General features: G+C 46.0%; 1 protein-coding gene across 1 annotated transcript in view; it reads right to left on the reverse strand.

Moving 5' to 3' along the window:
• Positions 1–10,623, reverse strand: part of LOC140407222 (1-phosphatidylinositol 4,5-bisphosphate phosphodiesterase beta-2-like) — a 190,485-nt gene extending 179,862 nt beyond the window's left edge. Inside the window, 3 exon segments of the mRNA XM_072494874.1 lie at positions 7,107–7,175; positions 9,940–10,017; positions 10,600–10,623. Coding sequence (XP_072350975.1) covers positions 7,107–7,175; positions 9,940–10,017; positions 10,600–10,623 — 171 coding nt within the window.
• Between the last annotated feature and the right edge of the window lie 7,884 nt (positions 10,624–18,507).

The raw sequence follows: 18,507 nt of genomic DNA on the forward strand, positions 1-18,507 counted from the left end.
ACTGACAAAGACAAAACAGTGCTCAACCATTTATTTGTTTCACTGGTGCACACTAGTCAGCTTCTGAGTCAATTAAATATGTAATTTTTATGAACATATACAAGACTCAATTTGAAGAATTTCCCCGATCAAGCACAACTGACAAACTGTTTCTTTATTTCAATCTGTTTGCATGGTTGGCGGTATATATTTTTTCAAACCAGCATGAAATGGTTTCCTCCGGGTGCCCCGGTTTCCTCCCACAAGTCCTGAAAGACTGCTGTTAGGTGAATTGGAAATTCTGAATTCTCCCTTCGTGTACCCGAACAGGCGCCGGAGTGTGGCGACTAGGGGCTTTTCACAGTAACATCATGTCAGTGACAATGAAGCCTACTTGTGACAAGAAAGATTATTATTATTATTATTAAGATACCGGCTTGCAGTTATATCTGGTGGCCAGGAATCAATAAAGCTACTGAGGAAGTGATACGGCAATGCATTCCTTGCCAGACTCAATAACCGTTACTTACTGAACCAATCATAGATCACGAGTAAGCTTGATCAACAATTCACATAGCAAACCACCTACTCAAGTAGAGCATTGACACTCAAACTACAAGAGTAAAAGTTCCGTGTTGAGTAACAGCCAGGCAAGCGCAACCCAGCGGGTTATCTTTCACATCTTATGCCAATAGTCAGTCCTACTAGTCGTGATTGCCAAACAACATCTTAACTAAGTAAGCCAAAGTCTATGCAGTGCCAAAGTCTAAAAAAGGAGCTGATATCAATGTGGCATGTAAATGAATCTGTGGAATTCATTACCACAGAAAGCAGTTGAGGCCAAACATTGTATAATTTCAAGAAGGAATTAGATATGACTCTTGGGCCTAAAGGGACTGAGGGATTTGGGGGAAGGCAGGATCAGGGTATTGAACCTGATGATCAGCCATGATCATAATGACTGGCGGAGCAGGCTTGAAGGGCCGAATGGCCTCCTCCTGCTTCTATTTATTATGTACGTATCTATGTATGTCTGAACCACATCCAGGATCACGGATTGAGGTTAGTGCGCACTGGTCAACACCAGATTGTTGCCACTGACGACAACAGCAGATTTCCAGTCATGGAAATAAGTCCCAACAATTTCTTCAAAAGCAGCCATCCCAAAGCTCGACCAGATTGTCCCCTTGTTTTGAAACTATAAAAGCTCAGGAGCTCTGAGAAGGTGATCCAAACAGAGGTTTATTCATAACCAAAAGAAAAGGCCGCAACCTGCCGTACAGCACATAGGTCCCAACCGGGACCACCGATTATGCCGGTCCTAATCCAGGCCGGCCTTTAAGGGTTGATTCTATGAGCCCCAGCTGATAGGGCTCTACCTAACAGCAGGGGATGTTGTATTCCGCGAGCCCCATAGGGAGATCAATTGGGTCACCTCTGCGGGTCCTGTGAGGGTTATTACAGAAACCCTCACATGGTGCAAAGTGACATGGAGCCCCAGTCAGCAGTGATGAGCTGTATAAATTAGCCAACTATCTAAGTTTCATTCAGCAGAACTGTGTGCTGTTGGCATATTCTTGTATTTAAGGGTGAGATGAGGGGCATTATTTCCTGTCAGAGGGTCACTCGTCCCTGGTGCTTGACGTGGCAAACACTGATTGATTTTGTGCTCTACCATTGGTCGATCCCTGGGAACTATACCACTTTTCCAGAGAGCAGTGGATGCTGGGTCATTGAATATATTCAAGACAGAGTGAGATAGATTTTTGATCTGCCAGCTCTCTACTAATGGGGCTATGTCCCCACGCCGGCATGAAAACCGGCGCCAACCATTCTGGCGCCAACGGTCCACGAAAGTGAGAGAATTCTCCCCTTTTTAGGGGGCAAGGTTGATGCCGGAGTGGTTCCTGCAGCTCCAGCCGGCACCGAACAGCCGGCGCGAGTTCGCACATGCGCAGAATGGCCGGTATATTTCCGCGCATGCGCGAAACGGGCCGCGTTTTTCTGCGCATGCGCGGGGCTCCCTTCTCCACACCGGCCCCCGGGCAATATGGCGGAGCCCCACAGGGGCCCGGCGCGGAGTAAAGTAGGCCCCCACGGATCCAGCCGGCCCGCCGATCGGTAGGACCCGATCGCGATTATGTAGGCCCCGATTCTCAGACCGGCGTCGGGTCGGAGACTCACGGCCACTGATCTTATTGAAATGGAGGGGCAGGCTCAAGAGGCTGAATGGCCTGCTCTTGTTCCTAATTCTTGTGTCGGTGCTTCAGATTGTCAGTTTGTAGCATTTGCATGTTTTTTTTTGTATTTGTTAATCCCACAGATCAGTGCATTCAGAAACACAGGTTTTGCATTGTGGTTAAACAAATTGCTTATCCTGCCATCCTACCTGCACCCAGCTGACTCAGCTGGCTACACTCTCTCCTCAGAATCACACCTTTCTGGCTTCAAGCCGCACTCCAGGGCATAAGCTCAAAAATCAAGGCTGATTTTCAAGTGCAATACTGAGAGATTGCTGCGCTGTCACGGGTGACAGACAGAAAACCAATCCAACAGTGACTGCCCTTCAAAAGTATTTCTCTGGCTGTAAAGTGCTTTGAGCTGTTTGGAGGTCATGAAAAGTGCTAAATAAATGCAAGTTTTTGTTCCTTCATATGAGTACAAATGGAGGCAAACACCCATCATCCATACCCCTAGGGGGCCTCAACAAAGCTTCCCCAGGGAACCTCGACACAGCCTCCTCAAGGTTTGAGGGGCCTCGACAGAGCCTTGCTTCATTTGGGGATCTTGACACACCCACCCCAGGGGACCTCGACACAGCCTCCCCAGGAGACCTTGACACAACCTCCTCAAGGTTGGAAGGACCCTGACTCAACCGCCCTGTATTTGGGGACCTTGACACAGCCTCCCCGGGGGACCTCAACACAGCCTCAAGGTTGGGGGCCTCAATACACTGAAAGACACATAAATTGTAACACCCCACAGGCCATTGATCCCAGCCAGTCTGTGGTTCAGAAGAAGCTTTTTCACTCAAGGTGCGATGAAGCATCCTATCGGGCTGCATCACAGCCTGGTATGGCAACTGCTCGGCCCAGGACCGCAAGAAACTTCAGAGAGTCGTGAACACCGCCCAGTCCATCACACAAACCTGCCTCCCATCCATTGACTCCATCTACACCTCCCGCTGCCTGGGGAAAGCGGGCAGTATAATCAAAGATCCCTCCCACCCAGCTTACTCACTCTTCCAACTTCTTCCATCAGGCAGGAGATACAGAAGTCTGAAAACATGCACGAACAGACTCAAAAACAGCTTCTTCCCCGCTGTCACCAGACTCCTAAATGACCCTCTTATGGACTGACCTCATTAACACTACACCCTGTATGCTTCATCCGATGCCAGTGCTTATGTAGTTACATTGTATATGTTGTGTTGCCTTATTATGTATTTTCTTTTCTTCCCTTTTCTTCCCATGTACATAATGATCTGTTGAGCTGCTCACAGAAAAATACTTTTCACTGTACCTCGGTACACGTGACAATAAACAAATCCAATCCAATCCAATCAAGGGTGGTGAGAATCTGGAACTCACTATACAAGGAATGGTTGAAGCCAATAGCATAGATGTAGTTAAGGGGAAACTAGACAAACATATGAGGTAGAGGTCATGTAGTTAGATGAGCACTGGGTGGGCTGAATGGTCTCCTTCTGTGTTGTACATCCTATACATTCTATATATTCCTATATATTTCATATGTTGGTGTTTACCCTGCACATCTAAGCAAATAATTCTGACCGCATTTACCTGTCCATTCCTCAGATTTATTTGTCCTCCTCCTTCCTCCACCTTTCCAATCTAATCTGAATTCAATAGCCTCCCTACTCTCTGTGAGGATGTGTTTGCTGCTCCCTGTTGTAATTTTCTTAAATGTAATCTTGTATCTATGGCCCCTCATTCTAGGCCCCACTCTTACTCGAGATAGTTTGTTTCTCCCTATCTTTTCCCATCCCGGAGGACTGGAGAATAGCCAATGTTGTTCCTCTGTTTAAGAAGGGTAGCAAGGATAATCCTGGGAACTACAGGCCGGTGAGCCTTACTTCAGTGGTAGGGAAATTACTGGAGAGAATTCTTCGAGACAGGATCTACTCCCATTTGGAAGCAAATGGACGTATTAGTGAGTGGCAGCACGGTTTTGTGAAGGGGAGGTCGTGTCTCACTAACTTGATAGAGTTTTTCGAGGAGGTCACTAAGATGATTGATGCAGGTAGGGCAGTGGATGTTGTCTATATGGACTTCAGTAAGGCCTTTGACAAGGTCCCTCATGGTAGACTAGTACAAAAGGTGAAGTCACACGGGATCAGGGGTGAGCTGGCAAGGTGGATACAGAACTGGCTAGGCCATAGAAGGCAGAGAGTAGCAATGGAAGGATGCTTTTCTCATTGGAGGGCTGTGACCAGTGGTGTTCCACAGGGATCAGTGTTGGGACCTTTGCTCTTTGTAGTATATATAAATGATTTGGAGAAAATGTAACTGGTCTGATTAGTAAGTTTGCAGACGACACAAAGGTTGGTGGTATTGCGGATAGCGATGAGGACTGTCGGAGGATACAGCAGGATTTAGATTGTTTGGAGATTTGGGCGGAGAGATGGCAGATGGAGTTTAATCCGGACAAATGTGAGGTAATGCATTTTGGAAGGTCTAATGCAGGTAGGGAATATACAGTGAATGGTAGAACCCTCAAGAGTATTGAGAGTCAGAGAGATCTAGGAGTACAGGTCCACAGGTCATTGAAAGGGGCAACACAGTTGGAGAAGGTAGTCAAGAAGGCATACGGCATGCTTGCCTTCATTGGCCGGGGCATTGAGTATAAGAATTGGCAAGTCATGTTGCAGCTGTATAGAACCTTAGTTAGGCCACACTTGGAGTATAGTGTTCAATTCTGGTCGCCACACTACCAGAAGGATGTGGAGGCTTTAGAGAGGGTGCAGAAGAGATTTACCAGAATGTTGCCTGGTATGGAGGGCATTAGCTATGAGGAGCGGTTGAATAAACTCGGTTTGTTCTCACTGGAACGAAGGAGGTTGAGGGGAGACCTGATAGAGGTATACAAAATTATGAGGGGCATAGACAGAGTGGATAGTCAGAGGCTTTTCCCCAGGGTAGAGGGGTCAATTACTAGGGGGCATAGGTTTAAGGTGAGAGGGGCAAGGTTTAGAGTAGATGTACGAGGCAAGTTTTTTACGCAGAGGGTAGTGGGTGCCTGGAACTCGCTACCGGAGGAGGTGGTGGAAGCAGGGACGATAGTGACATTTAAGGGGCATCTTGACAAATACATGAATAGGATGGGAATAGAGGGATACGGACCCAGGAAGTGTAGAAGATTGTAGTTTAGTCGGGCAGCATGGTCGGCACGGGCTTGGAGGGCCGAAGGGCCTGTTCCTGTGCTGTACATTTCTTTTTTCTTTGTTTATTCATACTTTGAACCACTTGTATTGCTCCGTAGTCTTCATTATTCAACTGAGAATTTATTATTTCAAATCTGTCTTGCTATTTGTAATTCCTCATCCCACGCTGCATCCTGCTGCATCTGTGCTGTTATCCCTTTTAAAGCCTCAGTACCCTTCCTATAGGTTGGAGCCTAATATGACGCAATCAACTACAAAACAACAAAGACTTAGGGCCATTTGGCCCCTCGAGCCTGCTCTGTCATTCAGTAAGAGAATGGTTGGTTTGGTTCTGGTCTTCTGGGGACATTACTCTAGTGTGAAGCCAGACATCATCTCCTCAATGACAGTGCTGTGGTCACTTCTACCTAACACTGTTGTGGACAGATGCATCTGCAACAAATAGATAGTCAGGATGCTATGTCCTTTAGGACTCAATCAACTCAGTCAGTCGTGGTGTTACCAAGCCACTCTTGGTGATAGACTTCAAAATTCCCATCCAGAGTATATTCTGTGTCCTTCTAGGGCTTCTCCCATATGCTGTTCATCACGGAGGAGTACTGATTCATCAGCTGAGGGGGGTTGGGATCAGTGGGGTTGGTGCAGCAGGTGGTAACCAGCAGGAGGTTTCCGGGCCCATGTCTGACCTTATGCCATGAGACAACATGGGGTCTGGACTAAATGTTGAGGACTCCGAGGGCAACTACCTCCTGCCTGTGTACAACTGTGTCACCATCTTGGCAGGGTCTGTCTTGCCGGTGGGAAAGGCATGGTGATGGAGGAGTTCGGGACATTAGCTACAAAATGTGATTTCGTGGGTATGACTATGTCAGGCGTTTGCATGACTGACATGTCAGCACTCTTGCAATCTTGGCGCAAACTATAAACCAGCGGAACCTCTTGGTTGAATTCATCTTCTAATTCACTCCCTGGTATCTGTTATTCTATATATGAACCTTTTTAACTCCTTGATTAGATTCCAGCCTCTATCTCACTCCCAGGTGTGCATTCAAACCCCCAAACCCCATGTTCAGAGCCTCTAACCCACTCCCAGCTAACTGAAAGGACTCTACTCCCTTACTATTCTGAATTGATGAAGGGAGTAGATGGATTAAGCTGATTGTTTGCAGAGATTGAGGATTTAAACTCAGGTATTTCCTTTTTCATTTTCCACTGCTGGACTTAGTGATTGCTGCAGGGATGCGTTAACGGTTAAAGAATGGATTAGATCAATGGTTGACTAAAAAGGGAAATAAAAGGGTATGGGCACAGGTCGAGTCATGGGATTAGAATATTTCTCGTATTGAGGGTAAACACTAACGCTATCTGGGAGGCCAAATGGTAAATCTGCATCCTGTAATTCCTATGTAATTCTTTGTTACAGCGGGCTCTGCTGATGGCGCCAAGCTGGCGAAGTTTGCAGAATCGGCGTGAGATTGTCACATGTGGGGATTTTGTTGTATCTTTGAATGGCAGGATAGGAGGAGAGGGTGCAACTGAGTCAAATGGCGGCGTCCTGAAGAAACCTTACCAAGACTGGAGAGTTCCGACATCCCTTCCTTCACCTCTCATTGGTGTGAGTGTATTTAGTGTGAACAAAGTGCAGGGAGGGAGAATGGGAAGCACCAACTAGTAGGCAGTTGCTCCTTTGTGGGAGAGCAGCAGTCAAGGTCTCAGAGCTTACCTTTGGGACTTTGGCATATTTTCCAATTCTTGTGTCACGGATCGTGGTGATTTCCAGGCATTCCACATGCTGCAGAATGAAACAAGAATGGATGATGATCATGAATCGCTTGCAGTCCATTACAGCCAACAGACCACACATGGAGGTTGGTGAATAGCAGCAACAGTCTCTCCCCTTCCTGCTGTTTGGCATCACACTGGGTCGTTTCTTAATTTTTTAGCTGCATTTCTGACCAACAATTCATTCCATATGGACCAGCTCTCCTTCCATTTGTTTAATGGAATGCAATTGCCTCTTTAACACTTCTCCATCAATGATATTGATAGGTTTGCCACAGGCCCACAGAGACCACAAACTCTGAGAGTTCACAAGCCCAAGCGAGACCACAGCCCCCAAGAAAAACCACAGGACAAGAGGGACCACAGGCCCTGAGAGACCAGTGGCCCCAAGATAGTCCACAGGCCCAGAGAGGCCACTAACCCAGAGAGAACAGAGACCCAATGAGAACCCAGGTCCTGCAAGAATGGAAGCCCAGAGAGAGACATGTAAAAAGAAGAGATCTGAGCCTTGCTCTATACCACAATGTTTACACCCATCAGTCTACACTACCTATAATATCCCTCAGCTCCACCTACCCACAATATCCCTCAATCTCACTAGGCGGCACAGTGGAGCAGTGGTTAGCACTGCTGTCTCACGGCGCCGAGGACCTGAGTTCGATCCCAGCCCTGGGTCACTGTCCTTGTGGAGTTTGCACATTCTCGCCGTGTCTGCTTAAGTCTCACCCCCACAACCAAAGAATGTGCAGAGTAGGTGAATTGGCCATGCTAAATTGCCCCTTAATTGGCAAAAAAAAATTGGGTACTCTAAAAAAAATGTTTTAATCCCTCAACCTCACTTACTATCTTATCCCTCAACTCCACCTACCCACAATGTCTGCCAAACCAAGCTACCTATAAAATCCCTCAAGCATCTATCTATTATATCCCTCAACCCCACTCACCATCTCACCTTATCCTCAACCCGCCTTTTCTCAGATTAATTTTAGTATATATGTCCCAATTTAACACACCTGTGTTAGAGTGGACATGGAGAGGATGTTTCCACTTGGAGGAAAAACAAAAACTTACTCTAATATTCCCAAAAGAGTATTAGTAGTTATGGAACCCGAATACCAGAGAGTATCATTACCTTCGGGAGCTGAGTAAAGGAGACTGCGAGCTGATGATGAAGTGTTTGAAATAGCAACGCACTTCAATATGGCAAAGCTATTCGCTCGGGTGATTTATTTAGATTTCCATAAGGCCTTTGACAAGGTGCCGCATAGCAGACTGTTAAATAAGTTAAGAACCCATGGTGTTATGGGTAAGATCCTGGCATGGATAGAGGACTGGCAGAAGGCAGAGAGTGGGGATAAAGTGGTTGTTTTCAAGATGGCAGTTGGTGACAAGTGGTGTGCCTCAGGGGTCGGTGTTGGGACCACAACTTTTGACAATATACATTAATGATCTAGGAGAAGGAACTGACGGCACTGCTAAGTTTGCAGATAATACAAAGATCTGTAGAAGGACTGGCAGTATTGAGGAAGCAAGGGGGCTGCAGAAGGATTTGGACAGGCTAGGAGAGTGGGCAAAGAAGTGGCAGATGAAATACAATGTGGAAAAGTGTGAGGTTATGCACTTTGGAAGGAGGAATGGAGGAATAAACTATTTTCTAAATGGAGAAATGCTTAGGAAATCAGAAGCACAAAGGGACTTGGGAGTCCTTGTTCAAGATTCTATTAAGGTTAACGTGCAGGTTCAGTCAGCAGTGAGGAAGGCAAATGCAATGTTAGCATTCACGTCGGGAGGGCTGGAATACAAGACCAGGGTTGTTCTTCTGAGGCGTATAAGGCTCTGGTCAGACCCCATTTGGAGTACTGTGAGCAGTTTTGGGCCCTGTATCTAAGGAAGGATGTGCTGGCCTTGGAAAGGGTCCAGAGGAGATTCACAAGAATGATCCCTGGAATGAAGAGCTTATCGTATGAGGAACGGTTGAGGACTCTGGGTCTGTACTCGGAGTTTAGAAGGAAGAGGGGCATCTTATTGAAACTTGCAGGATACTGCGAGGCCCGGATAGAGTGGACATGGAGAGGATGTTTCCACTTGGAGGAAAAACAAAACCAGAGGACACAATCAGAGGACTGCAGAGACGAAACCATAAAACTGAAGGGACGATTCTTTAAAACAGAGATGAGGAGGAATTTCATCAGCCAGAGGGTGGTGAATCTGTGGAACTCTTTGCCGCAGAAGGCTGTGGAGGCTAAATCACTGTGTTTCTTTAAGACAGAGATAGATAGATTCTTGATTAATAATGAGATCAGCGGTTATGGGGAGAAGGCAGGAGAATGGGGATGAGAAAAATATCAGCCATGATTGAATAGCGGAGCAGACTTGATGGGCCGAGAGCCTAATTCTGCTCTTATGTCTTATGGTGAGATAGTCTGGAACAACAAAATATAATCTTAAAACTAGAACCAGGCTATTTAGGAATGTAATCAGGGAGCGTTTCTTCACAGAAAGAAAATCTGGAACTCTCTTCCCCAAAAAGCTATAAATTCCAGGGGGTCAGTTGGAGCTTTCAATTCTGAGATAGATAGATTTCTTTGGGGGGTATGGGGAGGAAGGAATCTGGAGCAAAGGCTGGTGAATGGAATTGAAGTACAGATTAACTATGGTATAATAGTGGAATGGTGGAACAGGCTCAAGAGGCCGAATAGCACCTTCTGAGTGGAGAGAACTGGGAGGGAAATGGGAAGGTTGAAGGCCATTGCGATCTTGATCATTCGCCTTACCTTATTCTGGTAAGTCCAGTACAGGAAGTGTCCGTAGAAATCAATGCGTAGAACCACTGGCGATCCAACCCCTGTATCCTGAGGGTACAAAATAACACAACAATGGCTTGAATATTGCCAGCTCACATCTGGTCTCGGGATCACAGGAAAACCACTGCTATCATGAAAACTGTGTTTTCTGGCTGTGTTTTCAGTGTGTTCTGGCTTTGATGAGAGAAGGATTGAGGAAGAAGCGTGGGGAGAGGAGAAATCGAGATAAAAGGGAAGTGAGGAAGTGCTTACATTTCTGTAGTGCCTTTAACAACCTCTCATGTCCCAAAGCTCTTCACAAACAATGAAATACATTTGAAGCAGTTCCTGGGATAGTGTAGGAAACACAGCAGCCCAGTTTGCACACTGAAAGGCCCCATAAACAGTAATTAGATAATAATCAGATAACCCGTGATGTTGACAGAGGGAAAGATATTGGCCAGGATGCCAGGGAGAACTGTTCTGATATTCTTTAAATCATGTCATGGAGAGGGGGTATTGGTTTAATAATTGAAGATTCACCCAAGTGAGACAAGAGAATGGCAAAGGGATAGAAAGTGACAGCGATAGAAAGATAGACAGAAAGAGAGAGACATAAAGAAAGATAGATTATACCTAAACATGCCATACCTCAGTATAACTCACTATTGTCATGTGAGAGTACCTTTAAGAAATGGGTGTCTAAGAAATGTACCTTTAAGAAATGAGTGTTTATCAGTGATGTTCTTATTGAGTTCTTTGAGAAGGTGACTGAACAGGTAGATGAGGGTAGAGCAGTTGATGTGGTGTATATGGATTTCAGCAAAGCGTTTGATAAGGTTCCCCACGGTAGGCTATTGCAGAAAATACGGAGGCTGGGGATTGAGGGTGATTTAGAGATGTGGATCAGAAATTGGCTAGCTGAAAGAAGACAGAGGGTGGTGGTTGATGGGAAATGTTCAGAATGGAGTACAGTCACAAGTGGAGTACCACAAGGATCTGTTCTGGGGCCGTTGCTGTTTGTCATTTTTATCAATGACCTAGAGGAAGGCGCAGAAGGGTGGGTGAGTAAATTTGCAGACGATACTAAAGTCGGTGGTGTTGTCGATAGTGTGGAAGGATGTAGCAGGTTACAGAGGGATATAGATAAGCTGCAGAGCTGGGCTGAGAGGTGGCAAATGGAGTTTAATGTAGAGAAGTGTGAGGTGATTCACTTTGGAAGGACTAACAGGAATGCGGAATATTTGGCTAATGGTAAACTTCTTGAAAGTGTGGATGAGCAGAGGGATCTAGGTGTCCATGTACATAGATCCCTGAAAGTTGCCACCCAGGTTGATAGGGTTGTGAAGAAGGCCTATGGAGTGTTGGCCTTTATTGATAGAGGGATTGAGTTCCGGAGTCAGGAGGTCATGTTGCAGCTGTACAGAACTCTGGTACGGCCGCATTTGGAGTATTGCGTACAGTTCTGGTCACCGCATTATAGGAAGGACGTGGAGGCTTTGGAGCGGGTGCAGAGGAGATTTACCAGGATGTTGCCTGGTATGGAGGGAAAATCTTATGAGGAAAGGCTGATGGACTTGAGGTTGTTTTCGTTGGAGAGAAGAAGGTTAAGAGGAGACTTAATAGAGGCATACAAAATGATCAGGGGGTTGGATAGGGTGGACAGTGAGAGCCTTCTCCCGCGGATGGAGATGGCTGGCACGAGGGGACATAACTTTAAACTGAGGGGTAATAGATATAGGACAGAGGTCAGAGGTAGGTTCTTTACGCAAAGAGTAGTGAGGCCGTGGAATGCCCTACCTGCTACAGTAGTGAACTCGCCAACATTGAGGGCATTTAGAAGTTTATTGGATAAACATATGGATGATAATGGCATAGTGTAGGTTAGATGGCTTTTGTTTCGGTGCAACATCGTGGGCCGAAGGGCCTGTACTGCGCTGTATTGTTCTATGTTCTATGTTCTATGTCAGAGTGTGGGTGGAGCTGGGCTGTCTTTCAGCTTTTTACTTTCATTTTAGGCTGTTTGCTGCAGGGTGTGTTTTAGTTTCGTTTTCAGAGCTGGATAGCTGCAGTCACAGCCAGAAGGGGTATTAGTCTTTCTCTCTGTAATCTAAAAACTGTAAATCGATCCTTTGGTGATTTAAAATGAATAACTGCTCGTAGTAGTGACTTTAACCTGTTGTGCTTCTGTTAAAAGTTATTTCTTAAGTCTTATGGATGTTAAAAGGACAGCTTAAGGATTATGTAGTATTGTATTCTTTGGGGGTTGTATTTGAATTAATGGTTGCTGAGATGTTCACTGTATGTTTTAAAAAGGTTAACTTGAGTTCATAGAATAAACATTGTTTTGCTTTAAAAAAAAGTTTCCATTTCTGTTGTACCACACCGTAGAGTGGGCCGTGTGCTCTCCATACCACATTCTATTAAAAGTTGTGGGTCAGATGAACTCCATGATGCACTTTGGGGTTCTCTAAACCTTGGCCCATAACAAATTGGGGGCTCAAGGGGGATTAAAGTCTATCTATTGGATTGGCTTAGTGAACTTAAATACAGTGAGAGGTGAGCATATTGTGTTTGCTTTTCAGGTGTGGTATTTTAGTTTAAGTAGGGAGGATGTTGTGGACAATGGCTCTTTCAGAGGCTCAGATGTTTTTGGGGGTGGAGACGGTCACACGCAGTACCTTATGGACAGAGACTAAAAGCAGACTGTTAGATTTGGCAAAAACATTGTAGTTAACATTACCTGACAAAATGCGAAAAGATGAGGTAGTTATGGCAGTGGCTAAGCATTTAAAATTGCCTGAGATACAGTTTGACACATTGGAAATGGCAAAAATTCAGTTACAAATTAAACAAATGGAACATGAGAAAGAATTAAAGCAGCTTGAATACGAAAGAGATAGAGAGGAAAAAGAAAGAGAAAGGGAGATACAGATCAGGGAAAAAGATAAAGAGAGAGAGTTTGAACTTCAGAAAATGGCCATGAAACATGACAGTCAGTTAAAATTGGCAGGCATAAAGGGAAACGTACAGTTGGATGATAGTGATGAGGGTAATGAGAAAGAGCGTCATAGCCGAAGGTTTGGTAGGGATTGATTTAAATATGTCCAAGCATTGCTAAGGTTTGATGAGATGGAAGTAGAAGCCTTTTTCATTTCATTTGAGACGGTAGCTAAACAAAGCTGGTAGGTAGGGCTAGTGAAGTGTTTGTATCACTATTAGAGCAGGTATCTGAGTCGTATGAGGAGGTGGAAAAAATCCATCTTAGGTGCAGATGAACTAATGCCTGAAGCCTACAGACAAAGGTTTAGAAATTCAAGGAAAGAATTTGGTCAAACATATATGGAGTTTGAAAGGCGCAAACAGTAATTTTGATAGGTGGATAAGGGCTTTGAAAATAGACCAAACATATGGGGCGAAATTCTCCGGTATCGGCGCGATGTCCGCCGACTGGCGCCCAAAATGGTGCAAATCAGTCGGGCATCGCGCCGCCCCAAAGGTGCGGAATGCTCCGCATCTTGGGGGGCCGAGCCCCAACCTTAAGGGGCTAGGCCCGCGCCGGACTAATTTCCGCCCCGCCAGCTGGCGGAAAAGGCCTTTGGTGCCCCACCAGCTGGCGCGGAAATGACATCTCCGGGTGGCGCATGCGCGGGAGCGTTAGCGGCCGCTGACGGCATTCCCGCACATGCGCAGTGGAGGGAGTCTCTTCCGCCTCCGCCATGGTGGAGACCGTGGCGAAGGCGGAAGGAAAAGAGTGCCCCCACGGTACAGGCCCGCCCGCGGATCGGTGGGTCCCGGTCGTGGGCCAGGCCACCGTGGGGGCACCCTCCCCAGGGCCAGATCGCCCCACGCCTCCCCCAGGACCCCGGAGCCTGCCCGCGCCGCCTTGTCCCGCCGGTAAGGTAGGTGGTTTAATCTACGCCGGCGGGACAGGCATTTTAGCGGCGGGACTTCAGCCCATCCGGGCCGGAGAATCGCAGGGGGGGGGCCCACCAACCGGCACGGCGCGATTCCCGCCCCCGCCGAATATCTGGTGCTGGAGAATTCGGCAACCGGCAGGGGCGGGATTCACGCCAGCCCCCGGCGATTCTCCGACCCGGCGGGGGGTCGGAGAATCTCGCCCCTGGAGCTCTCAGAGAAACTATACTTTTGGAGGAGTTTAAAAATTAAATTCCTGACGTAGTGAGAACTCATGTGGAAGAGCAGAGGGTTAAAACTGTGCGGTTAGCAGCAGAAATGGCAGATGATTATGAATTAGTTCATAAATCAAAGCTTGGTTTCCAACACCAGTTTCAGCATGTGAGGGATAGAAACTGGGGACATGAGAAATACTCAAGTGGTAAAGGTAAAGGTGATCTGATGGGAGATAATAAGGAGAGTGTACCTCAGACTAAAAAATAAATCCAGGACGGTGGAAAAGAAATGAAAAGTTTCAAATGTTTTCACTGTAATAAACCAGGCAATGTAAAGTCACAGTGTTGGTGGTTGAAGAAAAGCACTGGGAAGGTTGATGCGGTAAAACAGGATAAGACAGTGGGGTTTGTTAAAGTAGTAAAAGAAAGCCCAAGTGAAGCGAAGGAGGTGCAAAAGATTGTACAGCCTTTTTAAGAGGTACAGTAAGAAGTCTTACAACACCAGGTTAAAGTCATAAACCTGTTTCAAACACAAGCTTTCGGAGCACTGCTCCTTCCTCAGGTGAATGAAGAGGTATGTTCCAGAAACATATATATAGACAAATTCAAAGATGCAAAACAGTGCTTAGAATGCGAGCATTTGCAGTTAATTAAGTGTTTACAGATCCAGAGATGGGGGTAACCCCAGGTTAAAGAGGTGTGAATTGTCTCAAGACAGCCCCGAACATCACCCAAGCACAACGCAACGCCATCCGCGCTCTCAAGACCAACCGCAACATCGTCATCAAACCAGCAGACAAAGGGGGGGCCACTGTCGTACTGAACAGAACGGACTACTGCAAAGACATATACCGACAACTCAACAACCAGGAACACTACAGACAGTTCCCCGCAGATCCAACCAAGGAACACATCCGCCAACTCAACAGACTGATCAAGACCTTGGATCCAGACCTTCAGAGCACCCTACATGCTCTCATCCCACGTACTCCCCGCATTGGAGATCTCTACTGCCTCCCGAAAATACACAAGGCTAACACACCAGGCCGTCCTATCGTTTCAGGCAATGCGACCCTGTGTGAGAACCTCTCTGGCTGCATCGAGGGCATCTTGAAACCCATCGTACAAGGTGTGCCCAGCTTCTGTCACGACACGACGGACTTCCTACAGAAACTCAGCACCCATGGACCAGTTGAACCAGGAACATTCCTCGTCACAATGGACGTCTCGGCACTCTATACCAGCATCCCCCATGACGACGGCATTGCTGCAACAGCCTCAGTACTCAACATCGACAACTACCAATCTCCAGATGCAATTCTGCAACTCATCCACTTCATTCTGGATCATAACGTCTTCACCTTCGACAACAAGTTCTTCATCCAGATGCACAGAACAGCCATGGGGACCAAATTTGCACCTCAATATGCCAACATCTTCATGCACAAGTTTGAACAAGATCTCCTCACCGCACAGGACCTTCAACCGACGTTATACACCAGATACATCGATGACATATTTTTCCTTTGGACCCACGGCGAAGAATCACTGAAACGACTACACGATGACATCAATAAGTTCCATCCCACCATCAGACTCACCATGGACTACTCTCCAAAATCAGTTGCATTCTTGGACACACTCGTCTCCATCAAGGACGGTCACCTCAGCACTTCGCTTTACCGCAAGCCCACGGATAACCTCACGATGCTCCACTTCTCCAGCTTCCACCCTAAACACATTAAAGAAGCCATCCCCTATGGACAAGCTCTCCGTATACACAGGATCTGCTCAGACGAGGAGGAGCGTAACAGACATCTACAGACGCTGAAAGATGCCCTCGTATGAACGGGATATGGCGCTCGACTCATCGATCGACAGTTCCAACATGCCACAGCTAAAAACCGCACCGACCTCCTCAGAAGACAAACACGGGACACAACCGACAGAGTACCCTTCGTCGTCCAGTACTTCCCCAGAGCGGAGAAACTACAACATCTTCTTCACAGCCTTCAACACGTCATCAATGAAGATGAACATCTTGCCAAGGTCATCCCCACACCCCCACAACTTGCCTTCAAACAACCGCGCAACCTCAAACCATTGTTTGCAGCAAACTACCCAGTCTTCAGAACAGTGACCACGACACCATACAACCCTGCCATGGCAATCTCTGCAAGACGTGCCAGATCATCGACATGGATACCACCATTACACGTGAGAACACCACCCACCAGGTACACGGTACATACTCGTGCGACTCGGCCAACGTTGTCTACCTCATACGCTGTAGGAAAGGATGTCCCGAAGCGTGGTACATTGGCGAGACCATGCAGATACTGCGACAATGAATGAACGGATATCACACGACAATCACCAGGCAGGAATGTTCCCTTCCAGTCGGGGAACACTTCAGCAGTCAAGGGCATTCAGCCTCTGATCTCCGGGTAAGCGTTCTCCATGGCGGCCTTCAGGACGCGTGACAACGCAGAATCGCTGAGCAGAAACTTATAGCCAAGTTCCGCATACATGAGTGCGGCCTCAACCGGGACCTGGGATTCATGTCGCATTACATTCACCCCCCACCATCTGGCCTGGGCTTGCGAAATCCTACCAACTGTCCTGGCTTGAGACAATTCACACCTCTTTAACCTGGGGTTACCCCATCTCTGGATCTGTAAACACTTAATTAGCTGCAAATGCTCGCATTCTGAGCATTGTCTTGCATCTTTGAATTTGTCTATATATATGTTTCTGGAACATACCTCTTCATTCACCTGAGGAAGGAGCAGTGCTCCGAAAGCTAGTGTTTGAAACAAACCTGTTGGACTTTAACCTGGTGTTGTAAGACTTCTTACTGTGCTCACCCCAGTCTAACGCCAGCATCTCCACATCATGATTAAGAGGTGATTGATAAGAAGGTGCCAGATCTCTTGAAAGAGTTTACTTGTGTGGGTAAAGTTTACTCATGTGTATCAGGAGGAGCAGGGAAAGAAGTCACGATTTTAAGAGATACGGGAGCTAGTCAATCTTTAATGGTAAGAGATGAGGAGTTATGTAGTTTGGGAAGAATGCTGCCAGAAAAGGTGGTAATATGTGGAATTCAGGGTGAGAGGAGTAGTGTTCCATTATATAACGTACGGTTGGAAAGTCCAGTGAAGAATGGTGAAGTGGTAGTAGGAGTAATAGAGAAACTATCTTGTCCAGGAATACAGTTTATCTTGGGTAATGATATAGCTGGATCGCAGATGGGAGTGATGCCTACTGTGGTTGATAAGCCAGTGGAAAATCAGACAACTTAAGTGTTGAAGGACGAATATCCTGGGATTTTTCCGGATTGTGTAGTAACAAGTGGAGAAATCAAATAGTGAAGATGAAGTTGAAGTGCAATTATCAGAAACGATTTTTGATCAGATGGTTGAAAAAGAACAAGAACAGGTGGAGGATGAGGCGGATATTTTTAGTTCAGGAAAATTGGCGGAGTTACAACAGAAAGATGTAGAAATAAAACGGGTGTATCAGAAAGCATACACGGAAGAGGAATCTGAGTGTATACCAGAGTGTCATTACCGTAAAAGTGATGTCTTGATGAGAAAATGGAGACCTTTACATATACAGGCGGATGAAAAGTGGGCAGAAGTTCATCAAGTAGTATTGCCAATAGGGTATAGAAAGGAGGTATTGCGAGTTGCACATGTGGGAGGTCATTTGGGAATAAGAAAAACTCAAGCTAAAATCCAAAAACATTTTTATTGGCCTGGATTATATAAAGGTGTAGTGAAATTTTGTCAATCATGTCACACATGTCAAGTGATAGAGAAACCTCAAGCAGTGATAAAACCAGCGCCCTTAATCCCCATTCCAGCATTTGAGGAACCTTTTACAAGGGTCCCCATTGATTGCGTAGGACCTCTTCCTAAAACAATATCTTTTTACTATAATGGATGTGTCTACTAGGTTTACAGAGGCTATTCCAGTACGTAATATTACAGCTAAAAAGATTGTGGAGGAGTTACTTCAATTCTTTACTCAATATGGACTACCCACAGAAATACAATCGGATCAAGGATCAAATTTTACCTCAAGGTTATTCAAAGAAGTTATGGATAGTTAAGGAATAAAACAATTTAATTGAACTGCGTACCATCCAGAATCGCAGGGAGCGTTAGAAAGGTGGCATCAGACATTAAAGACAATGTTGAGGCCTATTGTAAAGATTATCCACAGTATTGGGATAAAGGAATTCCATTCGTACTGTTTGCAATTAGAGATGCACCTAATGAGTCAACCAAATTCAGTCCTTTTGAACTAATTTTGATGTAAGAGGACCACTTAAATTGATTAAGAAAAAATTGGTGAGTGAGAAATCGGAACTAACATTTTTGGATTACGTGTCAAATTTTAGGGAACGATTAAATAGAGCAGG

This window comes from Scyliorhinus torazame, chromosome 2, assembly GCF_047496885.1.
Source record: "Scyliorhinus torazame isolate Kashiwa2021f chromosome 2, sScyTor2.1, whole genome shotgun sequence".
In the NCBI taxonomy this organism is placed as follows: Eukaryota; Metazoa; Chordata; class Chondrichthyes; order Carcharhiniformes; family Scyliorhinidae; genus Scyliorhinus; species Scyliorhinus torazame.